Source organism: Centruroides vittatus, unplaced genomic scaffold (assembly GCF_030686945.1).
Source record: "Centruroides vittatus isolate TY-2023 unplaced genomic scaffold, ASM3068694v2 contig_3166, whole genome shotgun sequence".
Classification (NCBI taxonomy): domain Eukaryota; kingdom Metazoa; phylum Arthropoda; class Arachnida; order Scorpiones; family Buthidae; genus Centruroides; species Centruroides vittatus.
This window is the reverse complement of record NW_027122035.1, coordinates 91,287-114,388: the sequence shown is the minus strand read 5'-3', so window position 1 is coordinate 114,388 and position 23,102 is coordinate 91,287. Positions and strand designations below refer to the sequence as shown.

General features: G+C 33.2%; 1 protein-coding gene across 2 annotated transcripts in view; it reads left to right on the top strand.

Moving 5' to 3' along the window:
* The window catches only part of LOC136973384 (uncharacterized), a 47,726-nt gene extending 24,830 nt beyond the window's left edge, over positions 1 to 22,896 (top strand). For both annotated transcript variants that reach the window (XM_067268107.1, XM_067268108.1), the window contains exons 4-17: positions 871 to 965; positions 2,433 to 2,460; positions 2,539 to 3,028; positions 6,711 to 6,864; positions 7,520 to 7,739; positions 11,863 to 13,468; positions 17,957 to 18,008; positions 19,560 to 19,646; positions 19,736 to 19,926; positions 20,033 to 20,183; positions 20,398 to 20,505; positions 20,576 to 20,676; positions 20,753 to 20,864; positions 22,027 to 22,896. In XM_067268107.1, the coding sequence (XP_067124208.1) occupies positions 871 to 965; positions 2,433 to 2,460; positions 2,539 to 3,028; positions 6,711 to 6,864; positions 7,520 to 7,739; positions 11,863 to 13,468; positions 17,957 to 18,008; positions 19,560 to 19,646; positions 19,736 to 19,926; positions 20,033 to 20,183; positions 20,398 to 20,505; positions 20,576 to 20,676; positions 20,753 to 20,864; positions 22,027 to 22,314 (3,683 nt within the window). In that variant the 3' untranslated portion in view covers positions 22,315 to 22,896. The remainder of the gene's footprint in view (positions 1 to 870; positions 966 to 2,432; positions 2,461 to 2,538; positions 3,029 to 6,710; positions 6,865 to 7,519; positions 7,740 to 11,862; positions 13,469 to 17,956; positions 18,009 to 19,559; positions 19,647 to 19,735; positions 19,927 to 20,032; positions 20,184 to 20,397; positions 20,506 to 20,575; positions 20,677 to 20,752; positions 20,865 to 22,026) is intronic.
* The last annotated feature ends 206 nt before the right edge of the window (positions 22,897 to 23,102 follow it).

The window sequence follows — 23,102 nt, the reverse complement described above, 5'->3', positions numbered from 1 at the left end:
ATTGGATTCACCAAAAGGTCTGTTCAAAAAAAGATTGCTGAACATAAATATGACATTGCCAAAAAAGACACCACCGCCCTGTCAACGTACGCCACGGACCCCAATGTAAGAGCCGACTTGAATAACACCAGTCTCATAAAAAAATCATACAAAACAGACTACATCAGGGCCTTGGAAACCCTTGAGATTTACAAAGCAACCAAATCGGGGAATTGTATTAATTTCAATGATAGTAATGTAATATCTTATACATGGTGCTATACTTATGATGAGCATTCGCATTGGTAGTTACATATTATTCCTTGGAAGATAGACCACATCATTATTATGAAAGACTTCTGTCTAGTAAATGATTTCAAAATTTTCGATCGTTACTACATACTGGAGAAAAGTAATTTTTGTATACAAAAAAACGTTCTATATTCGTAACATTCCATTTTCACAAATGACAAAGAACCTAATGAAGATCTTAGTTAAAGATTGAAAACGTTAGTTCAGTGACTACATTCGTTTTGTACCGGAAATCTAAAGGTTGTGGAAGATATATTTAATCTTACAGGTACCGGTATTTATTAGTGAAAATTGTTTCTATAAATAGCTATGCTGGCAAGGACATACAAGAAATTGACATTAGCGGTAACAAAAGCAGGGGCTAAACTGAATTATCTTTTGGAATGTAAGAAAAACAACATTTATCCCATGTCAATATACAGAGTACGTTTATCATTGGGATGCGATTATTTTTATAACTTTGCTGGGATATCTTTATATCTTTGATTTCCATTTTAACAAATTTTCTAATGTTTCTAATTAAAATCCTTTAATATTTTTGCTCATCTAACATAATGTCAAAATTAATTTTGAATTTAGGATGGTCGAGAGAAGTTGTCGAAAGAGCCACTTCACTTAAAGGGAAAAGAATGTGTGATGTATATTATCGTTCACCTGATGGCATGAAGAAATTGGTGCGTGTTTTTTGGTTTTAATAGCTTATACATGAAATTGGTAATAAACTGAGTTTTCGTTCGTTTTCGGCAATGCCCTTGATATAAGCAAAAAGCAAGCATTTTCTGCCTCATTCAGGTGTTAGCATCAGTCATCTATAGAAGAGATTTAGCCGGACTTTCGGAATATAGCATTGCTGGAAACAAATGAAAGATCGATTTATTATCAATTTGTACAGAGGTTCCAGCTTTAAAGAATAATAAGTTTTTATGCTTATATATGTAATAATTGAAGCAATAATCAAATCCAAAAGTACGGGCATCCCTCGTATAACACTGTAGTTACATTCCGAAAAAGTGCCATGTTATGCAAATCTGTTATACGAAACAAAGGACTAGTGTGAAACATAAGGTTAGATTCCAAACATTGGCGAAAGTTTCGTTACTAAGAGAAATGTGTTTATTAAAGCACTCAGTAATTGATTTTCAATCAATAATTAACTAACAATCACAATTAAAAGTGCTGTATAATGCTTTAATATTAATTTTGGTTAAACAATGGTGTTTTTTTACAAAGTATCGTCGTCTTCTGAATGTTTTTTTGTTCTTGATCGCAAATATTAGCAACATCTTCATTTTTTTATTTTTATCATAAATTTTTTTTATGGATGACAAAATAAAAGTGTTCTAGTAGGACGTGTTTGTTCAATCAAATACCAAACAATTTTTTTCCCTCCAGGATTTGCTTGAATACTAAAAAAAAAGTATAGAATAACAGAGTTTGCACTTATAAATTGTGAAATTTTGTATGGAAGATTTTCCAAATTCTAGAACTGTTAGAATGAAGCCTTATTGTATGAGGGATACCTATACAATGTTTAATGTTATATACAGATATGCACATGCTGAATTATCATGTTTATTTTATTAGTTCATTTCTCTTCCATATTAAAATAATGCATTTGTTCACAAAGAACTGCTTTTCTCGGGAAGAAAATAAAATCGACCTCTTGTATTTTGGCCCTGTCCATCTTTAACGCATTGGATCATTTGCTGATAAACTCGTGAGCTGCTGGTGATGGGCCCAAATTGCCTAAAAGCATGTTTTTAACAGATTTTTTACTTGATTTAATTAAACTTAATTGAAGATAATTTTAATTAAATCCACTATTCTTAATTAAAACTAGGCTAAATGGGCATTTTATCACAAAAATTAAGTAATTGAAATAAAGGTTTTTGTATAAATGCTTAAAATTTTAATATATTTATAACACTAACCTTTAATTTTATCTATTTTCTTCTAACTTCAAAGTTTTTTCAACCTTTCTAAGGTCATCCTTGATGCTTCCATATATAATAAATGTGTAAAAAAGTGTTTTAGCCTTTCTCAATTAAAAGTTTTTAATTGAGAAAGGTCACAAATAATAAATGTGTGGATATAAGCTTTTGAATAACTTCTTTAATTAATCATTATCTTTTTACATGCAGCGTTCAATTCCTGATGTAATAAATTATTGTAAGTATCGTTATAACTTTGGCATTTTAAATTTTATCTAATAATACAATAATGAAAGCACATTATATCCTGTTGTAGTGGACTCTATGAAAGATACGAAGGGGTTGACATCCCACAACTTCACCTTCTATAAAAGACATATATACAGAGAACCATTTGAGGTTGTACGGAAAGCGAAAGAGAGACCACTGAATAAAAGAAATTCACCCATACAAGCAAATAATGTGAAGTCTCCTCACTCGCCAAAACGTGGCACATTTTCAAAGATCGTCGGTTTCAAGAAAAAGTTGTCGTCTAACTTGAACTTGTCGCCGAAAACTCAGCCAGGTAAAAGAAAGTTATTATCAAAGCAGAATTTATTACTGAATCCAGAAGGAAAAATTATACATACTGCCGTTGTAGCCATTACGCCGGTCAGCATAAATAACAATAGGAATTTTATCCAGAATAACTCAGAAAATAAAGTAAATTCTGATAATAAACTGAGAATGGCAAGACCTTTCCTTCTCTCACAGAAAAGGAATTATTCTACTGGAGCATATTCTCCGTGTAAAAAGTTCAAGAATAAGTAAGTGAATATATTTTAACACTTCTTTACTCTCTAAAAATGTATGCCTTCGTGTTTTAAAAGTGCAACAACAAATGAAAATTTCTCTATATTACAGAAGTCTCTTCATTTCTCACTCCAGCATTATATTTTAACACAAAGATACATTTCTGGCACGTTGCCCCTCGTCGGTTCTCTCTCTCACTTCCCTCTGGGTTTTTTGAAAATCTCAAAATTTTCAGACCCCTGAACCCAAAAAAGTAAAAAAGGGCGGGGGAATTCAGGTGCGTGCATTGATGTCTTATTTCATTTAATATCTCAAGATGAAGTAAAGATTAAGAAATGAAATTTGGCACAATAGCTTGTATATAAGGGGCATTGGTGTTGTTCAGTTTTGGAGTACGGAGTGTAAGGGGTCCTGTATCGTATTTGGAGGGATCGGACTTAATGAAAATTTTACTTGTTGTTTGCATTTAAAATATTTTTTCAAATCATTTTTACATCAAAATTAAGCCTTTGCCTTTTGTTATAATTAATAATATGAAAGTTTTTTCGTAGTAAAATCCCGTAACAGATGTCGTCATACACAATTTCTAAACTATTCTAAAATAGTATTTACAGTTAAACTTAGAAGAGGTGAGGATTATAACAAGTAAATCCCAAATTTACTTAATTCTAATTAACATTTTTAACTGTAATTTCACGTATCACTCCCGAAAGAACTTTCCTAATTACTAGATGTAAAATTTTGTTTAGTATGTTCACCGAATATTCAACTTGAGTGTGCTGTAGTAGATAAAATTTATTAATATTCATATTTATGTATTTATTCAAGTAATTCTGTTCCTTCGTTATGTTTATGTGACCTTTAAAATTAGTTTATTATATTCTAAATTTATTCTGGTGCTTAATCTTATCTCGTACTTCCTTCCTGTTTGTCTTACTTAAATGTTTTTGTCTGTACATGTACACAGTGTATAATTAATTTCAACAGAGTTTGTGAATAGTTCCTCTTCCCTTTTTTTTCCTTTTTTTTTTTTTTATCAAGAGGCTTTGTTTTAATTTTTTCTAAATCAGAGCCAGAGTAATTTTATGCATTTTAAACATAATTTGCTGTTTTTCAAATTAAGCCTTTAATATGTGGTAATTATTTATTCTTTGTTTTTTTTTTATGTATTTTCACATTAAATCAGATTCCAAATGAATAAATACCCCGTGTTTCTATTAACTGTTTTGAATATGTCAAAGAAAATCTCGACAAACGTTATCATATGTAAAATTAGAAACAAATCACTTAATACTACACTAAACAATTATCATCTATTCTTTATCTGAGAAAAAGCTGAAATTTACCAAATTAAACTTTACAACTAATATATTCTCCATAATTTTTTATTAATACTAGTAGAATTCAATGTGGAGCAGATCATTCTGATATTTGAATGTAAAAAAAGGTATAGAAACAAACCTTTACTCTTCAATTAGAATATGAATTTCTCTTAAATGATTATTTGACCGACAGAACACTGTTTTCGATTATGCTTTCAAACCATCAGTTGTATTCAAATTGCAAAATCAAACGGCGCATTCAAATATCTGACCTGCTCCACGTGAAATTCTGCTTTAAAAAAAAAAAAGACTTTCGATTCGATCGCTGTTTGATTAGCCCGAAGATGGCCGATGAAGGCAGCCAAAAACTGCCTTTGTTTACTATTATTTCTCATACGCAATGTAGTGCAACTTAACGATTACTTGGCTTCCTTTCATCTTTATTTTAGTTGATTAAGACGTACCTTAAGGTATTTTATGTCTGTTAAAGTCTTAACAATCTCACCTTGTATCTTCTCCACGTGAGTAATGTTCTGTTGTTGAGTTGTATGCATTTCTTACGCAGGATGAAGTCTGCCGTTTCTGTTTCTATGACTTGTTTTGATAACTTGAAACTGTGTCGTGTTCTGTTTCTATTGTTTCTCATACACAATGTAGTGCAACTTAACGGTCGGTTTCAAGTTATCAAAATACCTTTGTTTTTCTTCATTATTAAACAACTATCTACTGGAGTAGTAAGGGCTTATGATAGTTATACAGATACTCCAGTTGTGGACTTTGTAAACTTTATATATGAAGGAATAAGCAACGAAAATATTATCCACAACCAATTAGAATTTGATATGCGTCCTACATTCTGCCAATTATATAAGTCTATCACATTTCAGAAAACTGGAAGTGCTGCTGTTATTTTTCTCTCACTTCAATCATTTAATCAAAACTTTCATAATTAAATATTGTCACTGTCTGCATATATTCTGATTGAAAATATGCAGATTATATTTTTTGTTCTAAATATCTGCATCACCCGTAGCCAGTCAGCATGATTAATTTCAAATAATCCATTGTTTTATTAACATGTACCAATTCTTAAATAGATTTTAAAATATTTAACTGTAATAAAAATAGCTACAATCCGCATTGCAACATAAAAAGAATTTAATAAGCCAATATCGTGTATGTATTAGCAATGTGATTGCATCGCATGCCTGCTTGTATTATAACAAAGTTCAGAACTTGACACTTTGAAAAAAGACAAGAAATAGACCAAATTGGTGAGGGATATGTTACATACCCCTCGCCAATTTCGGTCGTGTGTGTAACACACACGAGCAAAATTTTTATTCGGTATTCCGAATTATTAAGTGCTATAAGAACATGTGTTCACCTCATTGAGAAACTTGATTAATCTGATTTCTAAATGTATTAAAACTCTGAAGTAGGATCCAAAAATTTGGAGATTTGGCATATAGTTTCTTGCTGTGACTAGTTTAAGACACCAATGCATGACTACCTTCAAAATAATTCTCTTGGAAACAGTTACAGTTTTTCTGGAAGCATTGCCATAAGCCATTTTTTTGCAACCACTTGTAATATCTCATATAATGCTTTTACTTCATTCAAAATTTATTCCCGACAGCAGACAGTAAACAAGAAGTGTTGTCTGGACACTGTATGCCATTTGAGTCCATCCATCAAAAACAGCCAGAGAGGTGGCAAAGTGGATAATGTGCCATACATCAGTTCATAATGGTCACAGGTTTCTTGCTAGAAATGGTACCATTGTGCTTTCCATTTCCGTATCCCACCTGTTTGCTTGACTTAACCTTTTTGCGATTTTTTTTTCGCTTTCCACTGATGAAACAACATCTGCAAGTTGTATGAGTGCAGGTAAAAATATATCATCATCCAAATGGATTATTTTGAAGGTGGTTGTGCAACAGTGTTTTAAACTATTTAAGGCAAGGAGTTATATCCCAGGTCACTGAAGTTTTGGATCCTCCTCGTATATTGTAATTTATTTAAAGACTTATAATAGTTTTGTTTATTTAATTTGCAGTGCTACAATAGCAGCCTTTGAATTTCCTCAAACAATAATTCTCATTAAAATCTGATCATCAATCACATTAAATAGTGCAGAACCTGAAGTGGGATTTGAACCCACAATCTAGCAAATTTAACACATTTGGTTCCAAGATCTAATGAAAGAAAATAATGATTTTGTAGATTCTGCGATGCTTATATGGATCATTTGTAAAATATATACAAAGTGCGATACAATCTGGCATTGATTAACATTCAGAAAATATCATGTATGCATTTTATATTTATTTGTTACAAAGACTTGAATTGTTTAATATAAAGTTATTTACAGTGACGTAGACGAGACAGAGATTCAGTTATGTTCCGAACGTTGTGCCGACGCCCTAGGAGAATTACCATCATTACAGTGTTCCATTTGTTTATGTCTCTTTCACCCAAAATGTATAGATTATTCTGAAAACTCAACAGTTCCTTTTACATGCAAGGTAATTAATTAATGTACTGGTTTTTTTTTTATTTTTTAATGTTTACTGTTGACTCTTGAATTTTCATTATATAAATAGCATTAAGCATTCTGAACACATCAATTGATGATATGTTTCTTGTTACGACAATGTTTGGCAATCCTTAATACGAAACAATGAACCTCCTAAAGCTATACCCTTGTTGAACATACAACTCTCATTATATTTAAGTTAAATAGTGCAAAATCTAGATAATAGTCCAGTTGGAAACAGTATAGAATACCAGGTGCCATTGTTTATTTCCATCAGTGGCTGTTCATGGCTTCAACTCTACATAGAGAAATTTTACAGAAAAGGTATTATAATGCTGTGAACAAGGATAGTTGCAACACTTTAACAGGTATCAATCTAAGGTTGTACGTATGTTATAGGAATTAATAAGATTGAAGATGATACATAACAAAATAAGTTCATATACTGTGTATAAATATCAAACTACAGTACATGGTTAGAATTTACAGTTCTTTTTAAATCATAACTTAACATAATCTATAAATTCTTGCCATTTTGGTTTACTAATCAATAACATTCTATGTAAAATATTTTAAAATTTCTATTAGTTTCTTTACCAAATTATTAGTTTTATTTATTCGATTCTGTTTGTTTTTGTTAATAGAGATGCTGTGATAATGTCAAAGTTGCATTACAAGATAAACTGAAGAATTTGATGAAAAACAATAACGAATCCAGCCCAAAGACAGACGAATCATTAACTGACGACGAGAGTTTGGCTAATGTTTGTGTTCTCTCACCAGAAGTTGTTCTTCAACACGAAGGGTCAGACCAAGATGATGTGGAAGTAACTGAACAACCACAAAGTCAGAAATCACTACATGGTAAGTCATTAAATTCATTCTTAGTATTATATAACACAAATTAATGCAGGTTAACTGATTCAACAAGGATAAAGAATCTCAATTACAGTCAAACCTGTTTTTATGCGGTCTTTTTTTGTGCGATTTTTTAATGCAAATTTTTATTTGTGCAGTATAGTTGGCGACTAGTCTCATGCGTTTTGTCATGTCTCACATTGACTTATTATAGCTAAACTTATTATAGCATAAATGAACTTATTATAGTAATATTATTGCATGAATATGCGAAAAATGAAATAATTTATTTTTTAAGTCAACAAAACACCACCTGGACAAAAATATGTAAAACAGACGATAGACAAGACAATGCAGTCAAGTGCTGACATCTGTTGTCGATAAATTCTATGTGTGTTTTAATTACGTTAATTAAACCTTCAAAGTGCTTTCACATTCCTGGACCATTAAGATAAGATTCATTTCAAAGCGTAAATTGAAGGTAAATGTACTGTATTATTTTTTTTCTATTTAGATATAAAATTTTAGGATTTTTATTTTATGTTTACACATAATCCCTGAAAATGAATAAGGGCAAAAACAAAGCGAAGAGGAAGGTCATTTCCTTAGAAACTAAGACTACGATTTTAAAACGAGTTATTTTCTATGTGAGACATTTTTTATGCGGTCCCTATCCACCGCGTAAAAACAGGTTTGACTGTACTCCAAACCTTTTAAAATCAGTAATTGATTACTTTAATCAATAAATGCTAACATTTTTGACTACCTTAAATAGAATTCTCAATGGAATATGGAATTCCTCAAGCAAAATTCAACTTATGGAATGTTATGTGCATCAGTTAAAGTTGGAACATCTGAGCTATATAGCTGGGTCAGTAAATCCTTAGACTCGCATAGGTGGAGAAACATAAAACTATTAAATTTTTACTGATAAAAGGTGTTATTATATACATTTATTTTTTAATGAACAAACTATTTTTGCCTATGCACCTTCTCCAGCAGACAAGATGTTCAAGAACTGTTTGAAGAAGAGTACTCAGAAATTTGGTCACTTCTTCATTCAGTTTGGAACGACAGCTACTACTCAGAACTAGTGAGCAAGGTCTGCAAACTGCATCAGAAATCAAAAGGAGTTTTCCCTGTTTTCATTCATGACAATGCACCCACCATCCATACCAGCCAAGTCACAAAAATGACAAGTTGAACAATGTGTAGTTGTTCAACTTGAGTGCTCCCAGATCTCTCAAGTGGCCTTGATCTTGATCCTCACGATAAAGTGGAAGAAGTGACCAAATTTCTATGCGTCCTTACTCTAATATTCTTCAAAAAGGCATTTGAAGATCTTTTCTGCCACTAGAGAAAGTGTAAAAAGCAAAATGGCTCATACATTAAGAAATAAACATATGTAATAATGTCTTTTATTAGTAAAAACTTAAATAGTTTTCTTCCTCCATCCATGTGAGTCCAAGGACTTATTGACCCAACTACATACATTACATTATCAAAAGTTTTAAAGAAATTTTTTACAAATAAAATAAAGAAATACAATGCCATAAATTCACTTATGCTATGGGGATCTTATACCATTATATTCATGCTTGCAGGATATTGCCGTAGTCCTTGTAAATTATATATTATTCTCTAAGTGCTTGTTTGTATATCTCAAGTTTCTCCAATTGCTTTAGTATGCACTTACTTATACATAGGTCTTTACGATTATGGCTTCCTTTAAATTGACTTCAACCTCCATTGCTGGCTTCAACATACAGACTGCTGTGGCTTTGCAGGTTACTCTTTTCTTATTGTATATTATACTCCATAATTCTAATCCTTGGAGTTGGCAGTAGCACTGACAATCTAGCTGTTAGTCAATTCTGTGATCAGTAACATATCCCTAGCACATACATTAGGTCTAATGGTTTTTATCATTCCTTAATAGCTTATAAATGGTTGGATTCTTCTATAGTATATGCTGTGATTACTGTATTAGCTAATTAGTGTTTCTATAATTTTATGATGGTAACCTGCTTTTTTGCTGTGCTCATTATATAGTTTAATTCCTGCCACTCTATCATGTTCGAGCAATGAGTGTATGTTCTCGTGACTGGTACTATAAGTACTGCTATCTAAAAGTGATGGGAATCATGCAAAGTTTGTAGGAACAAAGAGTGTATGGTAGCTTGGTTTTTGCATACATTATTATTAATCAGTAATTATAATTATTAAAGTACTTTACTATTGCTCTCCTGCTGTAGATGTAGTATAAACCCTTATGTTTATTGTTGATGTGTTAATAACGTCTGAAGGTCAGGCTTCTTTTCCATAAGATTAAAGTGTAATATCTGTATATCAAGTAGAGACATATCTGTTTAGTGTAGGCTGGCATGTTCATATTTTATAAGGAGTTTAAGTCTGGCCCACAGAGTATTCCTCAGAGCAGGCTTTTCATTGGTATGCCTCTGCTTTGTATGTACACGATGTTCTCAAATTCAAAAGAGGATGAGTTACCTTCAATATTTGTTTGTGGTATTTCTGGGGTTTTTTGATACATTTGAATATGAAGTCTCTTAGGCAGCATGGTTATGTTTATATAGATAGGTACAAACTCAAAGTTCATAAAATTATAGAAACTCTAATAAGCAATTATAGTAATTACAGCAACACCTAGAATCCTGAGAGGACCATTGGAGACTACAGGGTTATAAGCTACAACAGATATTTGTGAACCCCTTCGTACAGAAACTGCTTTGGCCACAAACAGGAGCATACACTATAAAAGAAATTCAATCATTTAGAAGACATTGGGGAGTGATAAAGACCAGTTAGACCCAATGTTTGCGCTATGAGATATACAAGATGCCTGTTACTAATTAGAGAATTAATGACTGAATATACAATAAGAAAAAAGGCAACCTACTACAGCCTTATCAGCATATATGTTGGAGTCAGTAGTGGAGGTTGAAGTCAACTTGAATGAAGCCATAATCATAAGACTTGTGCAATAGTAAGTGCATCTTAAAGTAATGGAATGAATTTGTATATCTCAAGTAGGGACTTAGAGGAAAATCTATAAATTGCAAAGACTATGACAATATCTCACAAATATAAAGATTGTGGTATGAGATCACCATAACATAAGTGAATTTATGGCAATGTATTTTATCTTATTTATAATATAATTGAGATGGGTTGATAATAATGATGATGATGATGATAATAATAATAAGTGCAGAGCACAAGCAGTTAGGAGTTGAAAGTTAAAATTTTGTACATATTTAAGGTACGTACACTAAGAAGGGATTTTTTGAAATCCCTCGCAGGGGAGAGGGGGAGGATTAAGGCTTATCCTAAAAAACTCGGCTTCTACTGTACTATTTTAGATGCAAATTATTATTTTTAACTGTTTTTTAGTAGGGTATGCCATGAGAATGTTCACTAAAAAGGGATTTTTCAAAATTTCTTCCCACGGGGAAGAGAGATAGGGTTAAGGATTACCCTGAAAGAACTCGGCTTCTATTATACAATTTTAAATGCGGTTTTTTGCATTTTTGACTGCGTTTTAGTAGGGTATGCCATGAAATGCACATTAAGATGAGATTTTTGGAAATTCAACTCTCCGAGGGAAAACAAGGAGAAAGTTAGTTTTAGTCAGTATAAAGTGTAAATAATAGAGAAGGAAAGTAAATAGTGGCACATATAGTATACATTTTGGAAATTAATAAATATTTTAATCATTTCCACTTTTCGGGTAACCCAAAAACAATAAATCCAAAATAAACAAATTCAGACGAATATTTGAATTTGTTCCAAATTCAAAACAAATTTTTTTAGATTTTAGAATTTAAAATTAATCATTTTTATTCAAGTGAGGTTATCATCAAGTAAGTTAATTCTCCATTACAATGAGAATTAACTTACTTGCCTGAGCAACACCAGGCTCATCTGCTAGTTTGTAAATATATTTTTTAAAACTTTTGATTATGTAATGTAGCTCAAAAATTTAAATTTTAACATCAAAAACATCAACATTCAGTGATTAAAGTGAGAAATTACTGATTTTAAAAGGTTTTTTGGTATGATTGAATTTCCTTATAAATACATATAATAGTTAGAACTGAATTATTTTCAGAATCATCAGTTCAGAATCCATACTGGAATACAGCTCCTGTTATTAGACAGATGCCTCCACTCAAACCTGCTTCTCAATTGATGCAACAACCAAGAATCATTGGCAAGAAAATCTCTGTAGCAAGTACCTATTATCCACCTTGCATCCCAAATAACTCGCAGATAAGAATATTGGCTGTTCCGACTTCAACTCTTAGACTTCCTTTGAATCAACAAGGAAGTAATTCAACGACTACTCCTCCGCCGCCTCCTTTAAGACTTCCTAATGCAAATGTGTTAGAGACTCCAAAGCTAGCTGCCATTCCTACTAACAGATTTATTGTTTCTTCTGCCGTTACTACAAGACCAACCAGACCTTTAATTCTTCAAAAAAATTCTAATCAGTGTATAGTTTTAGCACCGCAAAATAACGTTCTTTGCACCGGTACAAACCAGCAAATATTAGGACCATTTCCTGCTAGTTCATTGCCACAACTTCTAGCAATAGGAAATAAAATTGTCTGCATCACTTCGTCAAATCAGCCAACTCCAAATGGAAATGCCCAGGTACAACTTGGTGTGCCTGCACAGGAGACTGTGCAAGGAGTGGCATTCACCAGACCAAGTGTAAATATTCCTGTAAATAGTGAAACAAAATCAACTACCGCTTCGGAAGTTCCTTCGAGACTTTCGACACTTTTAAAAAATCCTACTCAATGTGAAAATCCTTATAAAACACAAACAGATTTATTTAAATCAAAGTTGGGTGCATTAGGAAGTTTCACAAATAAAAGTGAAGTTACTGATAATTCTGTGATTTTAACAACAAATGGAAAACCAATTATTCCTATGACATCTAGTGTAATTAAAGTATCAACAGATATAACTACTGTAGTATGTCATTCCACTTATAATTCAACCATATCTTACAATACAGCTGTAACCACTGCAGTGAAAATGGAGACAACTACAACACCTGCAATAACTACACCAATGACTACATCTAGAGTAACTTCAGAAGTATTAACTGAACCACCTGTTCCCATTTCTTCTTCTATATCCACTGCTTTGGTTCCTGCTTCTATCACTCAACATTCTCTGCCTGTGAATCCTCTTCCCCCTCTACAGATTTTTAGTTCTGATATCTCACAAGTCAAATTAGATTTTACAAAGTGCAATCAAAATATCATAAAAAGTCTTCTTTCACCATCCAAAAGTATAAGTTCGACTTGGAAAGAAGATATTGTGTCTACGGTGTCTGCAGACAATACAAAAGAACTAAATCCCGAACAACGAGTAAAGGACTCGGAACCTGAGACAGAAGAATTAAAAGAAAAGAAACCATTGGTATCTCAGACTGCAGAATTGCAAGAGCAACTGCCGGAACCTCGGACCACGGAATTACAAGAGAAGCAATCGGAATCTCAGCCTGTGGAATTACAAGAAAAGCAATCGGAATCTGAAACAATATCTTTACAAGCAGAGAAACTTCCCATTAAAAGAACATTTGGAAATAATGTATCGCATCAAAACAACTTTTCTTATTTTAGTGGACTTAATACAATGACAGCTTGCTACAATTGTCTGAATATCATATTTTCTTATTTGGATATTACGGATTTATTGAGGTGAGTATAAATTACTTGTAGTTGTAATAAAAAAACAGCATTTCAAATTATTATTATTATTATTTTTCTTTATGAGCACTAAAGAGGACCTTTTTAATCATACCCGTTTGGGTTCGGCCAGACCTACAATGAGATGACAAAGTGGTGAGGGTGTCATATCCAGGACGGAATTTTGCTCTCGTGCCTCGGTGAACTATGATATAAAAATACTCTCAACCAGAAGATAACACAAACCTTACTTAGTCTTCAGATTTGTCCTTTTCGTGTGACAAAGCATGAGAGTTGACCTTTTTCTTCAATCTGACTATGTAAAGTTACCAAAACTTTCTTCTGGTGTCAATATAATTTGTACTTAACCATTATATAGGTAGCAGGGTGGCCGAATGGTTAAGGTGTCAGCCTACCATTCTGGGGACCCGAGATCAAATTTGCGTGTGTTGAAAAATCTTGGAAATTTTTACTTTCCAGGCTGCTGTTTATAACAGAGGGAAAGTAGGGGGGTTGAAAGTATAATCAAAGGTTTTAGTGAGTCATTTAGATTTGGGACCTTCAAATGCCAAGAAATTTTTAAAATTTTGGGGGGTTTTTCTTTATGGATGTTTGTGTGTGGTGTGTTACACGATTCTATTATCCACTTTGAAGCTTAATAACTGTAGTGCCTTTTGTCACAAATTTCTGAAATTTTGCAGGAAGTTCTCTGTATTAGGAGATTGATGCCATTAAATTTTAATGGTTAAAGGTCGAGGAGATGAGAGATAGAGGGGGGTCGAGTATACCATATAGAGTGGGGTCTTAATGAAGATTTTAGTTGTCATTAGCATTTACAATTTTTTTTATAAAACTCATCTCTACCCTCAAAATTAAGTTTTTGCTACTTTATAATAATTAATATCATATAATAAAATATCATAACAGACAACCATGGGTAATTTTAAATTCTTTTGCTGGGAAAGTTGCACAACTTGTTGCTGGATTTTTTGGGAGTGGTCAGACCCTATCCCTCACCAATCGGCACATTGTGGGCCCGGTCAAATGCGTAATGAGCTTGTTAAAAAAATGTTCTCTTAGTGTCCACGGGGCAGGAGGAGCTAAAAAGGAAAACTTAAAACTTGATAAAATATGTAGAAAAAGCACATAAAACCATAAAAAAAATAAAACCAACTAAATTATTTATATGTTAGCTGAATAAATAAAAATTTTTAAACAAAAAGTATGTGTGTGTATATATATATATTTATTTATTTATTTATTTATTTGTTCACATGTGCAAGCAATAGTATATTGTGGTGTATGGAAAAATTTTGAAAACCAAAAAAGACAAAAACAAGAACAATGCAAGAGAGAAGTGGGTTTAAAAGACTGCAGTTAATTTTTTCTGTTTTGTTCTCAAAGTGGGTAATTAACAGAGGATCAAAATCAAGCGCCAGAAGGAAAGTCTTCAACTTATGATTCCGAAGCTCTCCCTAGTATCTCGAGGCTGCTTCAATACAATTTGCTAAATTGTCTGAGCCAAATCAGATATGATTTCTTAAATTGAGGTTATGTTCCAAGAAACAGATTGAATTATATAAATTCTCACCAAAAGAACATTACACTTATATATATATGGCATTGTGTATGGAAAAGTGGTGTGTTTAAGACCAAACAACATGCCAGATTGTATCGGGTCATATGATGGCTACATTTAATAATTATAAATAAATTATTTAATTTAGAAAGTTCTGGAAGAAAAGAATTAGCCCAGAGCTGGACTCTAACCAACAACTCTTACATACCATTCAGACTCATTGCCAGTTACACTACCCAGACCTTGGTCCAATCTTTGCCACCAGAACTATTAATAATTTAGATATAACCATACTGGTTACTCATGTTACCATCTGGGGATGTCAGTTTGTTTACAGCAGGAGCTGCAAGTTTGAGTCCCATTCAGCCAATTCTTTTCTTCCAGGACTTTCTAAATATGGATTTTGCTTAATTGTTGCTATTATTATGTTGGGTTTAGTGAGTTATACCTGGTTGACACCAGTGGCCGTGTACTATGCCAGACCAGAGTCAAGGCGTAGCAACCAAAACAAAAGACAAGATTTAAATAAGTGTGTCAGTGTGTGTGTCTGTATTCAGGAATTTCCTAACAATATGACATGTATTCAATATAGTGGCCTTCTATAGTGTGATGTGTGTGTTTCTATTCAATTGTAATGTTCCCATGTTGTGTAATGTGTGTGGTATGACACCTGTAGAGGAGTGAATGACAGGTACAATAAGCACCCTATCCATCCTCCACAGATGCCTTATTTCCCGAGCGAGTTCTGCGTACTTGCCGATTTTTCAGTGCATGTGTTTTGTATAGAGTGAGTGTTTGGAATGGATATGTCTATAATGTATGTGATTTTATTGTGTTTGTCAATGAGTGTGATGTCTGGTCTGTTGTGGTAAATTGTTTTATCTGTGATTATGGCTCTGTCGTAGTACATTTTGTGCGTGTTGTTTTCCAATACTGTCTGTGGGATGTATTTGTAGTATGGTTCATGGATGTCTAATAATTTGTGTTTCTTTGAAAGCTCTCGGTGTCTGATATTTGCTTATTATTATTATTTCATGGTGGTGTAATTTTCAGGTAAATGTAACATTCTGTATCAATATTTATTATTTATAATTTGCCTCTCTATTTGTTACTGCATTTGCTTGTATTTTATATTTTGCAACTAATTCTGATAATAATTGTCTCAAAATCAGTAGGCTTATAGTTCCTTTTCATCATTAAAATTACTAAATCTCCTGATAGTTCACATATGACAATTTGCACAGACGTGTCACAAAGCATTCGGACAAATCAGAGAACTTGTAACATAGCCATTCACTTTAATTCAAGGATTATGTAATCCAGTGTTATACTGGATCAGTGAATACAAAAAGTAAAGTAACGCTTAATCTAGAGTTACTAGCTCAAAATGTTGGATTACAAGATCAGCGATTATTGGTGGATATAGCCATTAGTGCCTACAGGATGGAAAGAGTTTTAAAAATTTTGGGCTACAACCCACACATCCACTGTGCACTAAACATTCAATTTTCGAAATTTGGACTAAAAATGCACGAATTTTTTCCTGGACTAAAATCAGGCAAGCTCACAGTGTTTAAAGACATCCAAAATTTTTGTCTTATGTATTAGGTTCACCAGTAGCGTGGCCAAGCAGTTCTGTTCCCCGAACACTGAGAGTTTGGTCGTGGGTTTGTTCCTCGCCAGGACGAGCTGGTAGCCGCTCGGAGTTTTCCGGGTTTTCTCCACATCTGTAACACCTGAATAGGGGCCAGTTACCCTTAAAAAGACCTCCCGAAAGGCAGATTACCCAAGTATTGTGTTGCTGTAACTTAACAAAACAAAATCTTATGCATCCCGTTTGTCTTGATGATCGAGCCAATTATATAATTTTTTTATATCTAAATTAATTATTAAAGATGAAAGAATAAATTTGCACATTTAAAAATTGTTAATTTTTAAAATAGTAAACATTTTCAAAGATATTTTGGAATTTATCTTCTGATACAACTGCTAAAAGTATTAGGAGAGACAGGGTCACAATTGGATAGTTTGGTGGTGAGAAATGGAGCACACCATATCCAGAAAAACCACCCCAAACAATTTCTGGGGTTTTTCAAGTTCTCTGAGTTCATTTTCAGGTCCCAAAGTGGTAAGCTGACACCTTAACACTTGGCCATCCAGCCATTCACAAAAATAGGATTAGGGAGCTCAGTTCTGAAATAAACCAGAACCTCTAGAACAAAAGCAAAGGTGGCCCCACAAAGTCTAACAAAGATTATCATATAGCCCTGAAGGACATATTTATAAATGGATTAAATAAAGGGATAATTCTAAGGCTAGAAAAGCCTACTCACCAGGTAAATTTCAAACTAGAAGCCTTCTCAAGTCAAATCCTAATTTTTTCATACACATTTCTTCATTGACAAAGATACGTAAATTGTCAGATAGAGGTGTTGGCACCTGCCTTTAGGTCAAACTTCAGAATTAGCTGTAAACTAACCATAATTTAGCTGTTGTGTTTAAACTTATCCTTGGATGCAAAATTCAGAATTTAGTTTATACTTACTTTATAATGCATTTAAAGCAATAACCAGTAAAACTAATGCCAAAAACAACTTTTTTTCCTCTTTGAATGTTACCAGTTTTGGATTTATTGATGACTGACTGAATCTATGGTAGGCGGGTGATGAGGAATGGCGCTCGACGTATCCGGGAGAAACCACCAAAAAACTTATCAGGCTTTCAATTGCCCAGATTTGATCCCAGGTTTTCCGTAGCAGTCGGCCAATGCCTTAATCACCTTTGTTACCCAGCCCAAATTTTTTCTCTTTTTGCATCTTTTATTTGTTTTTGACATTCTAATATGTAGTCAACAGTTTATCATAACTTACAAGTGAATAGTTTTCTGTATATATGAAGTTAATTGATATCATTTATTGCAGGTCAAGATTAGTATGCAAAACTTGGCACACGTTGGCATCTCAGCCATTTCTGGTGAGTGTTTCATTTAAAATAAATTTTTCAATCCTCATCGTGTATTTTATGTAATTCAATTACTGTCTGGACTTCTTCTTTCATACCATTGGCAAAAATTAATTAAATACAATGATGAACGATGCTTATTATAAAACAATGTACCGTGTATGTGTGTAGGGGGACCGCTAGCTTGGGAAATTCAAGAATTGCAATGAATGCATTCACGGGTTATCTGTGTCTTTCTCGTTACAGAGTGGCTGCAAAATCCTTTAGTATCCTCCCAGTGGGAGTTGCCGTAGATCTGTTGTTCCTAACCTTTCGTGAAAATAAGAAATTTCATATACCCTAATTGGCATATCTGGATTATATTTGTTTTAAGGTAGACTGAGAAGTGTATTCAATTAATAATTAAATTGCCATCTCAAATAAAACTTTTTGAATAATTTCTCCATTATCATTGATTTTAATTAGTAATTTTTAATTTAAATTACTATGGCGTAACAACATACAAACAGCCCAATACATTTTACTAATCAGACAAACGGCAGGATTCTTACCGGGAGATAGGCAGTTAACCTGCCATCTAAGTTGATTGATTGATTGATCTGGCAGATTGGATGGAAGTCCGAGTAGTGTAACTAGCAATGCATATGCGGGAGTTGTGGCTTTGGATCCCACTCTGGGCCGATCTTTTCTTCCAGAATGTTCTGAATTAAATTTATTTATTTCTAATTATTAACCTTAAGGAAAGATGTCGACCTAGTCGCCTCTCGTGCCAAATTGTTTAATATCTTATTAAGAAATTCGCCTTGATGTAGCTCATTAAGAATCCAGCTGTCTGTTTGAAAAGTACTATGGCACTTATTTACAGATTTCTTTCTTGGTAACTCTTGAAAGAGCTTCGGGTATCCCAGGAATATGTGTACAGCAGGTTGGAAATGTTACCACAGACAAATAAGGATCTCGAGCCTCTCAATTTGTAGCTTCTGGTTCATTCCATTATCTTGGTCTCTCATCCCTCATACAGGTTTTAATTTTTCACCCTATTTTTCTAGGCATCATCATTCGTGTTGATGTCGTAGAAGTCCTTATAACCTGTGTTGAGAAATTTTCTTTTCCAATACCTCAAAGTGAATTGTCATTTAAGTCTGGACTTTGAGGGAGAACATAATGTATTGGATTCACATCTGTTGTCTATTGAGTTTGTCGCCGAGATGTTCTGTAATTGGTATATCTACAATGTAATATCATCCACAAGAAACTTTGCAGCCACTCTTAACTATAGTTAACTTTCAGTTGAATCTTTTATGGAAGTAATGCATTCTCATACATTATATGAGAATTTTTTCATTCAAAATTTCTTTTAATTTTGGCCAAAACTGGTTATGTTAATGAATGTCTAAGCATTTGCAGAACGCTTAAATATTCGTCGGCATAAACTCACAATTTATAGTTGAATGAAGTTTGTTAGAAACTTCAGATTGTTGTTTAAAATTAGAGTTGTAGGTGTTAATAACTGTTTAGCTCCTTAAAGTACATGCAAATGAATTCATATGTCTGTCATTGCAGTGGAAAAGCATCTGTTTGAATCATTTGTGCATAATCAATTGGAAAAGATTTGCCATAGCAGTCGAAATTCACAACACAAGATATCTGGTAAGTCAGAATATTATATTTTATAGTAATCCACTAAATTTACTTTTACAATTTTTGACATTTTCACAAGAATTTGTATTAATTTTAAGGATATGAAAGGGATGAAGAGCAAGGGGAAACCTTACGACATGTGGAGAAGTTTCGTTAATTATTTGAACTATTTTGAAAACATCACTTACATAGATCTGGGTAAGGCGCCCACTTTCGTCGTGTATGGCGTTGCAGAAATCCTGTTGAATTTGAAAACCCTGAAGGCCGAATGCATTCAGTTAGGAAGAAGGTAAGCTTTGCAGCAAAAAAAAAATATAAATTTTTGGTAGCAAATTTAATCCCGTCGGCAATAAATCTTTTACGAATTCATTAAACTGCGACTTTCTCATTTCTAGAGATCCTCCCAATTGCCCCATCAACTTCAGTCTGTTGAAGAAGCTATTGAAATTGGAATTACTTCAGCTTAATGCCGTCGACGGTTTTGTCACGCAAAACAACAATTACGGCTTAATGCCTCTTCAGAGGTTTATCAAATTAAAATGTTTGGTAATTTATTACTTATTTTTTTAAAATTAACTATAAAGATTTAAGTCGATTCATGTTGTGTAGTTATCCATAATGGATCAGATTGCTGCACAATCTGATCCAAAGAAGAAATCGAGTGAAAAGTTAAAAGAAATGTTAATAAAGTCTACTTAAATTTGGAAATATTCTTTTCCTTCAATTGCTGAATTACCATCTAAAAGATTATTTTCTGTAGAGCATTACGACTCTGAAGAACATCGAAGGCGAACATTTTAAATTTCTGGAACAGTTAAAACTTCTGGAAGTCCTCGAGATAGGGGATTGTTACAGCTGGAAGAGCGAAGTAAGTACTTCTTCTGTCGGCAGATAAATAAAAACAAACGAAATAATTAACTCTCTATTTGTTTTTTTAGAACTTTCTCTGCCTCGGAAATTTAACAAAACTTCGAAAGTTGCGAATTGAGAAAATGGGATCGACCGAAGGGCTAGTCGAAGCGTTGTCAAATTTAACTGTGTATGTAATGCTCTTTTACTCACCCATTTGTAAAATTACTCGGTGTCATTACTTAAATGTTGTGTTTTTTTTATAGATTAGAGAATCTTCATCTGATATGTTGTAAGACTCCTCCTTCGTTAGATTCTGCTCTTAAAAATTTAACAAAGTTGAAGGTTTTGTCAATATGGCCAGATACGTCATCTTGTGTGAGTATACTTTTGGCATGTTTGTCCTTAAAACTATGATCTTCGTGTTATCACAAGAATCAAAAGAATGGTCAGATTCCTTTATTGGGCAATTTGCTTGATATTTGAAATAATTACTAGATTGGTTGTATTTTTTATTACAAGAATTTGATTATAACAGAGAGCTACGATTGATAATGTAAGAGTGGATCAATAAATAACCAGCTAATAAGAATTGCACGAAGCAGAAAATATGCATGCAAATGCATTGTAAACAAAAGGTACATTCCTATGTAAGACAAACATTTGTAGCCTTGGACATTTGTTTGCATGATTGTAATGGGAAATGAAAGTATCCAAAGTCGAACATTGTGGCATAATCAGGTTTCTAGTCATTGAAGTTTGTGGTCTCACTGCAATTTATCAATGAATGCAACAGGTGTATGGTCTATACAGTCTAAATCTTGTCAGATTAATGTGTCTGTGTGTGTGGACAAAAAATTTCAGAAAGAACTGACAAGCACGAAGGACGTCTGCAATATGCAGCTACACTATAGAATGTGCAAATGGCAGAAGACCTCGCGATCACAAACAGATGGTACTGCATGACATTGCAGCTGCAGCAGGATTAAGTTTCGTGCACACAATTGTGTATAAACATTGCGTTTCGGGAAAGTGAGCACACGGTACCACATGCTTTCAACGAAGAATAGACCAAACTGGATGGGCTTGTTCTTGGAACATTTCGCATGTTTCACCTACGGTTTTAACCTGTCACCCTGCAACTTTCATGTTTTTGGAGAACTGGAAAAAGCACTTAAGACTCTTTGATAGACATGTTCATTTAATTGAATTCCAGAGAGAGAAAGGCTGTTTGATAGATGTATTTATTGCTGAATTATTTTAGTTCCGCAATTGGTGTTGAAAGAACTTAAAGGCAGTGATTTCCCTCAGACACCAAGCTGCAATCCAGAATTGGCTCTGCCAGTGTCCCGTTCTTTGAACAAGAAGACTTGTGTCACAGTGGAATAAGTATCTGCGCAACTGGAGAAATAACTGTTAAAATAAAATGTTTATATTCCATGCTGTTGCTATTGGCTGGTTATTTATTGATCCATCCTTACACTTTAGTTGTTTTCTGGTTTCCTCCCCTTTTTTTTAATAATGTTGATTTTTATAACAGGCTTCTGCCACTAATTCCAATACTCTACAAGCAGTTACTCCCTTTAAAAACTTTACAAGAATTTTGTTGGGTGATATTGTCAGCAGACAATACTGCGGGAGAACCTTCCGACAAAGAAAAGTTAGAAAATTGTGCCGAGTGTCAAGTGAACTTCGAAGACTCGAGTCTGTCGTTACCCTTCAAGGACGAGGGTTGCAAAAAGTTAAGAGAAACAAAAAAGTTCTTGAACAAATACGTCACAATCAGCGAACTCAGAGACAGTCTGAGCAAAGAGTTACCTCAGACTAAAATAAAATTCTTTAGGGTACCTCTGATGCTCTTGGATAAATACTGTGCCTTGAAGTAGAATATCTCATCTAGTCATTACACATACTTAAATTATCAAAAAATCAAAAACACTATGTATAGAATCATGGATGCAAATGTTTCTGGTGATATGTATAGCTCATAGTTCAAAGAACTTGGTGATGGAGTGTATAGTATTTGCAATATGAAGAGAAAAACCACAAGAGGTATTTTTTTGATGTTTCGATTTGTTTTTATCCCGAAGAAAACCGTGTGTAACTTTCATTTAGATTCATGCACAGGGTAAAACCATCCACACTTAATCATAACTCGTCGCAATTCGAAACATTATTACTCCCGAAACCAAAGTTTCGTGTTTGGATCATGGCGATGCATTCCATAGAATTGACAAAAATCGTGGTATATAAAACTTATGTATTGTAAAAAGTTGATTATTGTTTTTTATTTAGAGTGCATATTGTAAAAGAAAATTATATATATTTCATTTGTAAAATGTAAAACAAAATTTCTCATTATCTAATAAAATATCACTGCTATTATTTATTGCTTTCAAATGGAAGTAAATTGTTAATTGTCTCGATAAAATTTATTTTCAAAACATCCGTTAAGTGGTCGGTCGTACGCTGCTAGTAACAAGTAATAAAAGTTAGTTCCGATTGTGAAATATGTACAAATTCTAGCCATAAATTTGTGCCGTAGGTTTGTTTTGCATTGTACGATGCCATTGGTGTTTACAAAATTTTCAGCTTTATTATAATATTGCGGGATAT